Here is a 14,140-nt window from a genome sequence, read left to right as displayed (position 1 = left end):
GCTTTACAATGTATGATTTCAGCTATTTGGAGGAGGCACCTCTGAAGATCTGTGACATGTAGTAGTGTGTCTTGAATTGAGTGCGCCGTGAGGCAGTGAGTGAACCCAGCTGACTGCCTCGCATCTGCACTGAGGTTTGGCTTTGTGGTTCTGTAGTAGACTCACACAGTCTGGTGTTTGTGAATTTGGAAACTGATTAGCTACCCAAATGTTTCACTCAAGGACACTAAGGGTCTCCTATGTGCTTTGAGGAATTAACAGGTGAGACTACCAAGGAATATTCTGAAAAATTAGAGTTATAAAAGACAGTTTGCCCTTCAACGTATTCAAATGGATTATGCAAAACAACATACTTTAAAAAGTTATAAAGAACTAGAATAAATAGCCCAGATATAGTTGCTGTTATTTATAAAATTTTAACATATGTAATGGAAGTTAAAGCACAAGAGAAGGAACTCCATTTCAATTCACATCATACACACAAATTAATTCAGATGATTATAAATTGAAATGAAAATGACAAATGACAGGAAAAATACAACAAATTGGAATAGAATATCACATTTTTGGAATGGGGATAGTTTTCTAAACTAATTAATGTTGAAAGAATTCAAAACATACTCATGTAAATTTCTAAATTAGACAATGAAAAGGAGGGCCAGCCCCAGGGGCCTAGTGGGTAAGTTTGGTGCGCTCCACTTTGGTGGCCCAGGTTTGGTTCCCAGGCGTGGCCCTATACCACTCGTCTGTCAGTGGCCATGCTGTGGCAGGGGCTCACATATAAAAAGAGGAAGATTGGCAGTGGATGTTAGCTCAGTGTGAATCTTCTTCAGCAAAAAGAAAAGAAAAGTAAATGACCAAAGAAGGAAAATATTTATCCCAAATATGGTAAATATAAAATTTCCAGTAAATAAGCAAAAGACATATACTGAAAAACAATTAGTAGGTATACATGAAAATCATTCAGACTTTCTAATATCAAATAAATTAACAATAAAGCAACAATAATGTACTGTTTTGGACCTATTTAATTTTTAAATGAAAATTTCAAATAATACCCTGTGTTAGGATGAAATAATGAAACCAGCAAACTGTTGCTAGTTCCAACATAAAACTTTTGGAATATAATTAGTCAATGTAGTTCTTAAATCATCCAAATTTTCAAATTTTTTGACCAGTAACTCAAATTTTCGGAATTCATACAAAGAAATAATCTAATTTGTGTCTCAAGATACAAAATTACATGCACACCTTGACAAATCATGTCATAGTGTATCCATGAAAGAAGATTGGAAAAGAATATAAGGTATAATTATATTTGATATTAAAACCTTCTATTTTCCAAACTTCTGTAATATTATTATGTGTTTTTTTTAATCATTAAAACATAAAACCCCGGGGCAAGCACATCTCTGGGCTCGCACCTCATGCATCAAGGAAGGCTCAGTAGAGGGAGAGGCAGCGTAGGTCCTGGATTGTTTATCAGATCTGGTGGAAGCTGGCAGCCACTATCCAACCAGAATTGGTTCAGGCTGCAGCGATGTCAGCCAGGTTTCCAGGGCCCTAGCTCCTGAGATGTCTGCAGGCCTTACTCGAGCCGCACCTGTATCCCTCCCACCCCTACTTTCATTATTTATTTGCTGCTGGAAGCCCCACCTTTGCTTACTATTTTCTCATCAGTGCTCCCAGGAGGGGATGGAATTGGGGAAACTCCTGTTTCCCCATTGGAAGGTACCCCAAGAGTGGCACCTCCATAGGTTGCCTCAGAACTTTTCACCTCATTTGAGAACTAGTTGGTTGGAATTTTGGACCTTGTAGAACCCTAAGGAGCCGTTAACCCTCCTTGGACTCCTTGGTGTGCTAGCAGAGTAGTGCCCCTTATTACAGAAAGATGCAGGGGCCAGGTCCTTCACTGCACGCTATGGGTATCTAATTTAACGCTAAGCCTCTTTTTCGTTGATCTCACCGGCTTAACAGTCTCGTAAAAGCTCATATGTTCAGCTCCGTAATTAGTAGTGAAAAACCAAAAGAGCCCACGTTTCTAATAATGGGTAATGAAATTGTGATACATCATCTATATATTATAAAACTATAAGAATGATTTATGTGTGCATAGGTAACTATTCAAATTATATTAACTGAAAAATCTAGGGATAGAAATTTATATGCATGCTAATTAAAACTATGTAAAATGTTTCTGTGAAGAAAAACTGTGAAGAAAAGAATATGTGGCAGAATTATATTTGATTTTAAAACCTTTTATTTTCCAAATTTCTGTGATAGTTTTAGGTTCTCTAAATAAAACATTAAAACAAAGAAAAAAATTTTTAAATGTAAAAAGCTAGGAGAAAAAGGTCATTACTATTCTACGTACACAGAACTTACTTCTTGCATTTTAAAAAATAGATTAACAGAATGGGTTCTGTCTTTGAGAATCGAAGTGGAATATGCTGTCAACTTGTCACCTGTTCGGCAGATTGGTATGTCTTATTTTAAACATTACCTGATATGTTTTCATATGATATATTCTTTTTTGTTAGATGCTTCTAAAATAATTGTTTTCTGTTCCTTAAATAATCTTTATTGTAGCAATTAAGCCTAATATAACTAAAAGACAGAATGTTAGAGATTGTTGCTGGTTAAAGAAAATCTTTTCATAGATATAAATATGTTGTAAAAAGAAGAATTAAGTAGGTTTCATGGTTGATAATGTTGTATAATTTCATCCACAGTTATTCTGCCTCTTCACATTCTCATATTTGTACATTTGTAATATGTGTTGTTTACATTCATTTGTATCTCACAGTTACAAAGATTAAAACATTTAATCAGCTTCTTTTAAAAAAGAAGAAGAGTTTGACATTTTTATTGCATATTTACAAAAAATGTTTTTATAAACAATTTAGTAACTATGTTAGTGTTTATTTTTTAAAAATTGCATCTCCCAATTTATAGAACTAAAAATTCATAATGAAGTAGGAAATATGAAGAGAAATAACATTATCTAGCATTCAAATACTGGCAAAACTTTACCATTCCAAATAGCTTTGACCCCAGGGGAAATAGTGACACCTTAAGCCATAGATGCTGACAGCAGCAGAAGCAGCTATGGAGTGGCGAGCGAAGGCATAAGTAACATTAGCAGCAGTCACGAGCAAGGAATAGGGGAGACACGATTAATCCTGTGGGCATGTATTGGGTAAGGTTCTGTGACTGCAAGAAACAGAAATTGACTATGGCTAACTTAAGGGGACAAAATAAATTTATTGGAAGTTTATGCCACTACTCTACCTACTAGGTGCTTTAATAGGTTAACTGTTTTTATATTTGCAACAACCCTGAAAAATGCTTATTGATAGAGGAAATGAGGTTCCGAAGGCAAATACATTATCCACCTATAGCTGACTATATATAGTGAGTTGTATATATAATTATATCCTAAACTGTAGCTAGTAAGTAATGATGTTGCTGAATCAAAGGAAGAGCTGCCTCAGGCCTCAGAAAGAGCGCCAGGAATTTGGGTAGCAGAAATTTAATGGCCAACTCCTTCCATATGAATGAGTCAGTTCCAACCTTTCATCACTGTTGAAGATTCAGAGTGACGAGAGAGTCTGACTTCTGTTACATCATGAACTCGCCCCTTTGGCCAGGGAAGGAACGGCAGAGCGCCTTGAGTGACACCTTGAGTGACAGCTCCAACCTGACTGCATGTAATAGGAAAGGGGCAGTTTCCCTAAAACCAATTAGAATGCTCTTGCTGAAAAAAAAGGAGAGAGGGTGTTGTTGCCCAGGCAAAAACCACACATGGCACCTACAGGGCCATATGGAATATTATGCAATAATTAAAATTTATTATTATTTCATGGAGAAATGTTTATGGTATAATGTTGATTATTAGCAGCAGAATGCAAAGCTATACTGTTCTTGAGTAGCCTTGGAGAACATTTAGAAGCACTGAACAGACTAAAAATATTACATGTTCTATATTGAAGACATAGATCCTTGATTGTTGTTTATAAGGATGGCCTTTGAATTTGGAAATATTCTGGAATATTCTGGAAATTGTTCCTTCAAAAATTGTTAAAGTAAAAAAAAAAGTTTATTCATTTAGAAAAGCTAACTTTTAGTTATCTGGAAAACTCATCAGTCCTAACCTTTATACTTTAGCCATTCTAAAGTTCTTATAAAATAATTTTAAATCAGGTTCCATTAATTAAGAATGTGTGACTGATTTATGCAGAAAGTTCAACTGAAGTTATCTGTATTTAGCAAAACCACTTCATGAGTAATACAAATTAATGCTATAAATGACCTTTAAGAAGAGCTATGTAATTTTGAAAAGCAGTTTTAAACCACCTATAATTATATTTTAAAACAGATCTTATTACATAATTTGGTATTCTCCCAAGGATCTGTTTTGACAACACAAAATGATTATTTTTATTAATTTTAACTATTTATTTATTAATATGAATAAATGATTAATGTTAATTAAATAATTCACATAAATGAATAAAAGTTTTGTTAGTCTTACTTGAGTTACCATCTGTTTATCTAAATACTTTCATTTACACATATAAATCTTTAATAATATCTTAAATTTGTTAATCAGTTTACTCATAACCTCAGTGATAGAAATTATAGAGCTAATATGGCATATTCATTGCAGTTCTCATATGTTTTCACTTAATTAATACAAAGACACTTTTATACTAAAGTACTATACAAGTACCATTATAAATTTTTTACCAAGTTTATTGCACTAAAAATAACACTCTAGATGTGTGGAACTTGATTAAGACTTTTCACATCCATTATCTCATTTGATTTTCATAATCAACCTCTGAGGAAGGAGAAATAACACTTATTGGATGCCTATTATGTACAAAAGTACATTAAATCCAACTTTGTGTGTGTGTTGTTGTCACTATACATATATATATTCATGACACCAAAAAGCAATAAAGAAAGCAATAAAAGAAAAAGATAAACTGGACTTCATCAAAATTTAAAGCTTTTGTGCTTAAAAAGGCACTATCAAGAAATTGAAAAGACAACTCACAGAATGGGAGAAAATATTTGCAAGTCATATATCCGATAAGAGATTTCTATCCAGGATATACATTGAACACTTACAACTCAACAATAAAAAGACAGATAACCCAATTTAAAAATGAGCAAAGATTATCAATAGACCTTTCCCCAGAAAAGATATACAAATGGCTATTAGGCACTTGAAAAGATGCCCAGCGATATTACTTATCAGGGAAATGCAAGTCAAAACCACAAGAACTAAAATAGCCGAAACAATCTTGACAAAGAAGATCAAAGTTGGAAGACTCACACTTCCTGTACTCTAAACACTCTGCAAAGTTATAGGGATAGTTATAGTTATATTACTGATACTGGCATAAGGGTAGACATATAGATCAATGGAATAGAATTAAGAGCCCAGAAACAGACCCATGCCTCTACGGTCAGCTGATTTTTAACAAACGTGCCAAGATAATTTAATGGAAAAAGAATAGTCTTTTCAACAAATGGTGCTGGGACAAGTGGACATCCACATGCAAAAGAATGAAGTTGGACCCTTACCTCACACTGTACACAAAAATTAACTGAAAATGGAATAAAGACCTAAATGTAAGAGCTAAAACTGTACAACTCTTAGAAGAAAACATAAGCAAACGTAAGCATAAATGTTCATGACCTTGGGTTAGGGAGTGATTTCCTAGATATTATACCAAAAGCAAATGCAAATCAAAATCACTTTTGATGAGATGCCATTTCACACCCACTAGGATGGCTATAATAAAAAAGACAAAAAATAGTAAGTGTTGGCAAGGATGTAGAGAAATTGGAATCCTCATGCATTGCTTATCGGAATGTAAAAAAGGATACAGTGCTTTCTCAAAAGGTTAAACATAGAAGTTACCAAATAACTCAGCAATTCTACTCCTAGATATATACCCAAGAGTAATGAATGCAGACACCCATACAAAACTCACACACAAACGTTTATGGCAGCGTTATTCATAATAGCCAAAAGAGGGAAACAACCCAAATTTATTTGTCCATTCATCAGCTGATGGACTGATGAATGGATAAATGACATGTGGTATATCCTGTACAATGGAATATTATTTGGCAATACAAAGGAATGACGTACTGATATATATATACTACAACATCGATGAACTTTGAAGACATTTTGCTAAATCAAAGAAGCCAATCACAAAAGACCACATATTATATGATTCCATTTATATGAAATGTCCAGAATTGACAAACCTATCAAGACAGCAAGTAGATCTGTGGTTCCCTAGGGCTAGAGGGAGGGGTTGGGAGGAAACGGCGAATGACTGCTAATTTGTACAGGTTTCTTTTTGGGGTGATGAAAATCTGCTAAAATTGTTTGTGGTGATGGTTGCACAACTCTGTGAATATATTTAAAACCATTGAATTGTGCATTTTAAATGGGTGAATTTTGTGGTATATGAGTTGTATTTCAATAAAGCTGTTACATTAAAAAATTGTGTCAATCTCCAAACTCATTTCTCATATATGATAATATTAGTCTCAAGATTAGCAAAGTTACTATATAACCCTATAAACTGTAATTTCTCTAAAATATAAAATGCAAAAGTCCCATTTCATTAAAAAAATCTTAGTTTCAAAGAGATTAAAATATAGCCACAATCACATTGCTAATGCAGCAAGAATGGTAGTCCTGAAGTTATACCTCTATTTTGTACTTAATGAAAAAATAAAATGTAAACTTTTTTTTTAAGCACAATATGTTTTTGGGATATCAGACCACAGAAACCTTCAGCCCCCCAACCAACAGAGAAAAAGAAAGAAGAAAGTATTGAAATTCCTTTTGATATACCGTCTACCTTTTTGCATCTAGATCTCTCCTGGAAACCTCTTGCTAGAGTAAGTAACATGGGATTTAGTCCCTCCTATTTGCTTTTATACAAGATATAATTTAAATGTATAGACGTACATGTATACACACACTCTTAAAGTAGAGCGGCTCACATTAACACAGGACTTTACAATCCATGTATTCATTTATCCAATAAATTCCTTGATTGAGAGTTATTATGATGCCTGCCTAGATCAAGCCAGAAATCACAATTATTGTGAACTTGAAATTGATATTTGTTCATGTATAAGCAAGCCACAACTTACAAATCATTTCTATGATGATTATTCAATTGCATATCAGTTGCTTGACAATTGGTAGGCTCACAGGTTAGCCTGGAAAAGCTAATTTTACCTCTGTTGTAGCCAAAATTCTGCATATTTTGTACCTTAATAGTAAGAAACAGTATTGTAATACCTATGACCAAACAAAATTGGAAATTAATTGAATGAGAAATTATTTGAACTTATCTTGAATGACAGAGCTTGAAGAAAAGCAATCTTAATTTAAGAAACATATGGCTGTGGATGGGATGCATGTGAAAAGTATGAATGGACTTCTGCCATTGATGGCTCTCTTTCTTTAGAATGTCTAATTCTAATTCTAAACAATACTTTTCTTTTCCTTTGATCTAGAAGTATCACTAGAATTACATTATTATGTATTTGCCCCCAGTGGAAGAGAGAATATGGAGGCGTGAAAGTATGCCTGAAGTATTAGAAATTACAAAGAGAGAATTAGAAGTTTCCTGGGTAGGATTTACTGAGCTATAAATAGTTTTAAAAGAAACAAGCAAACAAAAACTCACCTAAGAATAATTGTATAGCAAGTGGACAAACATCCCGATGGAGAAAAGCGAGGAGGAGGCGGGAGCCATGAGGGAAAGATGTCAAGTGTGACAGTTTCCCATTCTGCAGACCCAGGGCCACTTCTGTAACTCAGGGGCTTGTGTGTCCATGAGGGGAGGACTCGGCAGTGCCAGGCGGATGCAAGGTGCCTGCACAACTTTCTAGACCTTCATTTAACTGAAAGATTTAGGGAACAGGGGAATGAGCCATTATTTTGTATTAAAACCAACAAGAATGTATTATGGACTAGAATGCAAAACATTTTCAGAAATTAAACAGCACATGAGACTTTGGGATTTGGAAATGAATCCCTGGACAAGCTCCCTTTAGTAGCACAGTTTTAGAAACTGTGGTTTAGGTGCTTTCCATTGGGAAAAGCAACTAGAAATCTGAGAGAGAATGGGGAAGGGAAGGAGAGGGAGGTGGGAAATAGCAATCTGGGGGCAGAGGGAAAAGCAAGAATAAATCACCCATAGATAATTTAAGGGTATATGGAAATAATCTTTCTTATATGTTCTCCCCAAAGATAAGGCTGTCTAAAGGTGAAACAAGTTTAGACCATTGCCCAACCAAGTTAAGCCTGAGTGAAGACCATCTCCCATACAAAGCACAAGGTAACTGCCTTTGCTTATTAAAAAAGCATTAAATAGTTTGAGTGTTAGTGGTTCCTTATATCTAAGGTGAGTTACTTGCTAGGATAGTCTAATTTGTAAGAAGAATACAGAAAATCAAACCCTCCAATATGGAACTTTACAATGGCTAGAATAGCTATAGCCAACACATTAAAACTGCCTATACACACAAAAAGATTTAACCGAATTCAGTTCAATTTAGTTTCATAAACATTTTTGAGCACATTTATATATTTTTAAAAACTCATTACATTAAGAAAATTTAATGAAGCGCACTTAATGAATATGTATGAGCTCAAAGAATAATTCTATGGAATGGAATGTATCTCAAGTCTAGCACAATAAGTTATGAAGTGCTAAGAAACAAATTACCATTCTCAATCAGAATATAATAGAAAAGTTAATATTTGTGCAGCACCATGATAAAATTGAGTAGAGAAAGAACAAGTGGCTTTTAAATCTATCTCAACTCAACCCACACACCTTTGTTGAAGTAATTGAAGGGTGCGCATATAAGCTGTCAAAACTATTAAAATAAATGTGTGCATGAATATCCCACCTTGAAAGCAATGGACAATGAAAATGTACAAGGATCACTAGCAACTGGAGTATTTTCCAAACATTTACCTTATCAAAAGGATTTCCATTTATAAGTTTTTCAACATTCACTTAAATGATGGAACATCTAAGAAAAACATATTATATATCCAATACCCGCTTGGGCAAAATTCACTTTGAAGCCGTGTGTTTCATAGATACAACTCAAGACCTCATGCTAAAAAAAAAAAAAAATGGAATCGCTAAATTTTATAGACATTTTCAAAGCAATGTGAAAAAATTGCACTTGTCAGTATTTGGGCCTGCTTCATTCCAGAGGGAAACGAAGGTGGGCCCTCTCCTCCCCTTCCTCTTTATATTCGATGATTGGTTACAATTTGTTGAATTCCAGCCCTGGGTTAGGTATCATGCTAATATTGCACGCACTGTCATTCATTTAACAAATATTTATGAAGCACTTATTTTGTGCTAGGCCCTGAGGGTACAACAGTGAATGAGCAGACATTAATGATCACAACAATCCTGCAAGCTGGGAATTTTCATTACCGTTTTATAATTAAGGAAACTAAGACTGAGAGAGGTTAATGTAACTTGTAAAAAGATAACTTATTAAATGTCCTAGTCTTATTTTTTAACCTAATGAAAAGAGATGGTCATGAGAATATTGCTGCTTTCATCCAGTTTATATTAAGGACATCGTTGCATCTTTTAAAGTGTGGTTTTCTTTGTTACTCACTTTTAACAACTTTATTGAGGTGTAACTGACATACAATAAAATGCACATGTTAAAGTGCTCGATTTGATGTTTTGACATATTAAAAACCCATGAAACCATCACCATAATCAAGATAATGAGCATATCCCTCACTCCCAAAAGTTAACTCATATAGGGATTCCTTTATAATCCCTCCAGCACCTCTCCCACCTCCACCTCCAGACCACTGATCTGCTTTCTGACACTGTCAGTTTGCATTTTCTAGAGTTTTATGTAAATCATACAATATATACTCTTTTTTGGTCTGGCTTCTTTCAATCAGCATAATTATTTTGGGATTCATTCATGCTGTTGTGTGTATCAGAGGTTCATTCCTTTTTATTCTAGAGTAGTATTTCATTGTTGGGATTTCCACAGATGTTTATCCATTCACCTGTTGATGGACACTTGGATTGTTTTCAGCTTAAGGCTATTGCAGATAAAGCATCTATGAACATTCATATACAGGTCTTTGTATGGCCATATGCTTTCTTTTGTCTTGGGAAAATACCTAGGAATGGAATGATTCAATCATATGTGGCAGGTGTATCTTGAACTTTTTAAGAAACTGTCAAAGTGTTTTCCAAAGTGGTTGTACCATTTTACATTCCCACTAGCAGTGTATTAGAGTTCCAGTTCTTCTATATCCTGATGAACAGTGGGTATGATTAGTCTTTTTAATTTAATCATTCTAAAATGTGTGTAGCGATATCTCATTTGCATTTACCTAATGACTAAAGATGTTGAGCATATTTTCATGTACTTGTGTGTCACCTTGGTGAAGTGTCCCAATATTTTGTCCATTTTTCAATTGGGCTGTTTTCTCATTGAGTTTTGAGAGTTCTTAATACATTCTGCATACTAGTCCTTTATCAGATATATGATTAGCGAATATTTTCTCCCAGTTTGTGATTTATCTTCTTCTCCTAACACCGTCTTTTGAAAAGCACTGTCTTTTAATTTTGAGGAAGTCCAATTTAGCAATTTGTTCTTTGTGGATCCTGATTTTGGTGTTGAATTTAAGAAATCTTACCCTAACCCAAGATTGAGTTATTTTTTTTTCTAGGAGTTTAATAGTTTGATATTTAAGTCAGTGACCTTTTTAAAGTTAATTTTTGTCTATGCACAAGTTATGGATCAGAGTTCATTTGTATATGGTATTCCAGCACCATTTGCTGAAGGTCTATCCTTTCTCCACTGGATTGCTTTTGCAGCTTTGTCAAAAATCACTTGTTCCGTATACGTGTGAGTCTATTTCTGAACTGTCTATTCTGTTCCATTGATCTATGTGTCTATCTTTACCCCAATACCACACTGTCTTGATTATTGTAGTTTTATAATTAGTCTTGAAACCACATAGTGTTAGTCCTTCAACTTTTTTCTTTTTCTAACAAGTTTTTTGGCCATTCTAGGTTTTTTGCTTTTTCGTGTGAATTTTATGATCGATTTGTCTTGCATGGAAGCCTGCTGTGACTTTGATTGGAATTGTGTGGAATCTGTAGATCAATATTACAAGAATTGGCATCTGCAATGAGTCTTTCAACTCATAAGAAGTGTATATCCCTCCATTTATTTAGGTCATTAATTTCTCAGTGATGTTTTGTAGTTTTCAATGTACAAGTCTTTCACCTCTTTTGACAGATTTATCTCTAAGTCTTTCATATTTTTTGGTGCTGTTTTAAATGGTACTTTAAAATTTTTAACTTTTGATTGTTTATTGCCAGTGTATAAAAACACAATTGATTTTTGAATATTGATTTTTTATCCTGCAATCTTGCTAAAATTAGTCACATTAGTTATGGTGGCTTATTTGTAGATTTATTGGTTTTTTTATATAGATGATAATGTCATCTGCAGATAAAAACAGTTTTACTTCTTCTTTTCTGATCTATATGACTTTTTCTCTTACTTGATTTCACTGGCTAAAACCTATAGAATGTCAAATAGAAGTGATGCCAGTGGACATCCTTGTGTTGTTCCAGATCTTAGGTAGAAAGCGTTCAGTCTTTCACTGTTAAGTATGATGTTAGCTGTAGGGTTTTCGTAGAACCGTTTGTCAGGTAGAAGATGTTTTCTTCTATTCACAAATCTGTTGGATTTTGTCAGAAGCTTTTTCTGTGTCTTTTGAGATGACCATGTGCTTTTTTTTCTTTTTAAGCTTTTTAATATGGTGAATTACATTGATTAATTTTTGAATGTTAAACTAGCCGTACATCCCTGGGATAAACCCCACTTGGTTGTGAAGTAGTATTCTTTTACTGTATTGTTGGATTCAATTTGCTAAAATTTTGTTAAGAATTGATATATTGTGTTTTCATTTTTATTGAGTTCAAAATACTTTCTAAATTCCCTCATGATTGCTTCTTTTGCCCATAGGTTATTTAGAAGTGTGTTGTTTAGTTTACAAATTGTTGGAGATTTTCCAGAGATCTTTCTATTATTGATATCTAATTTAATTCCATTGTAATCGGGGAACATACTTTATATGACTTGTATGACTGTACTTGGTCTATCTTGAGAAATGTTCCACGTTCACTTTAAGAGTATGCGTACCTGCTGTGGTTGGATGGAATGTTCCATAAATGTCTAGCAGATCAATTTGGCTGACAGTAGTTTTTTTGTTTTTTTTTTTGTGAGGAAGATCAGCCCTGAGCTAACATCCATGCCAATCCTCCTCTTTTTGCTGAGGAAGACTGGCCCTGGGCTAACGTCCATGCCTATTTTCCTCTACGTTATATGGGACGCCGCCACAGCATGGCCTGACAAGCGGTAAGTTGGTGCGCACCCGGCATCCAAACCCCGGGGTGCCAGCATTGGAGTGCACGCACTTAACAGCTACGCCACAGGGCCGGCCCCTGACAGTAGTTTTTAAATCTTCATTATCCTTCCTGATTTTTAATCTCCTTGTTCTAACAATTGTGGAAAGAGTGGCATTAAATTTCTGATTGTCATTGTGGATTTGTCTATGTCTCCTTACAGTTCTATCTTTTTTGCTTCATGTATTTTGAAGCTCTGTTATTAGCTACATAAATGTTTAGGATTGTCATATCCTCTTAATAAATTGGTAATATCCTCTACTCTGAAATCTGCTTTGTCTGATATTACTATAGCCATGGAGCTTTCCTTTGGTTAGGGTTAACATGCTATACCTTTTTTTATCCTTTTGCTTTTAACCTATTTGTGTCTTATATTTGACATGCATTTTTGGTGGGTCTTTTTTAAAATCCGGTCTGGTAATCTCTGCCTTTTCATTGAAACATTTAGAACACTTACCATTTATGTGATTATTGATATGGTTAAGTTTAAAACTATCATCTTTTTTTTTCTCCCATCTCTCAGGGATCAATGTCCTTTGTGGTCTGATGTCCAGTGCCTTGAAAACTATTATTTCATATATGCTGTCCGTTTTTTAGTTGTTTTAGTTGAAAGAGCTTAAGTCCAGTCCCAATTACTTCATCTTGGCCAAAAGCAGAAGTCTATCTAAAGTATGTTTTCAAAAATTCATTGTGAAATATGACTATATCTTTTTTTAAACAAACGAATCTAAACTTTAATGTCCCTCAAGTGAGTGTAATTTCTGTTGCTCCTTCATTTCTTTACAAATATTAGACTCCTAGGCCATCTCTTTCTGAAGACTGCCTAAATATGGTACATTTCAGGAGATAGAGGCCTTTTTTTTTCTCTTAAAGAACATTATATTTCATTTTAGTGTAGGCATAGCTAACACTAGGGAATAGGTACATAAAATTAAATGGTGTCAGAAGCATTATATAGAAATATTATGATCCTTTAATTTTTTTAAGGATAATTTTTACACTGGCGTTTATTCAATACTGTGTTTCTTCAACACTTTTATTAAACTCCTGCAAAGTGCCAGGCTCTGAGGATATAGCTGTGAAAAGACAAGTCCCTGCATTTTTGGAGCTTACATTCTGGTGGAATAGACATCAAAAGGCATAATGAATACAGATCTACATCCACTTAAGGAAGGGCCTATTTAAAATGAAGCACCTGGAAGCAGGCCCCAAATGTAATCAAAGAGAAATACTCCCCATCAAATGAATGTTCTCTTTCCAGACAAAGTCATTTTGTGAATGTTTCTTAGAGAAAGGCACATTAGGCTAAGTCAGTTTATAAAGGGAATGGACACATGTTCTTAGATCTCAGCTGAGACTCTAATTGGCAACACCCCCTTACGTGTGTCCAGAAGTCCATACTGTAGGCAATTCCACAGGTCCTGGAGAGAATTAAATTTCACTTGGGAATCCCACGGATCTTGCTAACACATGCCTCTTATCTCTAAAGACAGTTACTGCGGCCATGTCCTGCTTCCTGTGTAGACAGCCATCTCTTCGGGCTTTGAGATCTAATTATGATATTCTAGACCTCCTTCAGCCACCATGCCAGCTATCCACCTACT

At 34.5% G+C, this 14,140-nt stretch overlaps 1 protein-coding gene across 1 annotated transcript in view; it reads left to right on the top strand.

Annotated features, from left to right (window-relative positions):
• The window catches only part of DNAI3 (dynein axonemal intermediate chain 3), a 68,595-nt gene that overhangs the window by 35,702 nt on the left and 18,753 nt on the right, over positions 1-14,140 (top strand). Inside the window, exons 14-16 of the mRNA XM_014788340.2 lie at positions 2,407-2,480; positions 6,792-6,936; positions 8,303-8,390. Coding sequence (XP_014643826.1) covers positions 2,407-2,480; positions 6,792-6,936; positions 8,303-8,390 — 307 coding nt within the window. The remainder of the gene's footprint in view (positions 1-2,406; positions 2,481-6,791; positions 6,937-8,302; positions 8,391-14,140) is intronic.

The sequence above is a fragment of the Ceratotherium simum genome, chromosome 2 (assembly GCF_057802395.1).
Source record: "Ceratotherium simum simum isolate JZ-2026a chromosome 2, ASM5780239v1, whole genome shotgun sequence".
Lineage (NCBI taxonomy): Eukaryota > Metazoa > Chordata > Mammalia > Perissodactyla > Rhinocerotidae > Ceratotherium > Ceratotherium simum.
This window is presented reverse-complemented; position numbering and strand designations above follow the sequence as displayed.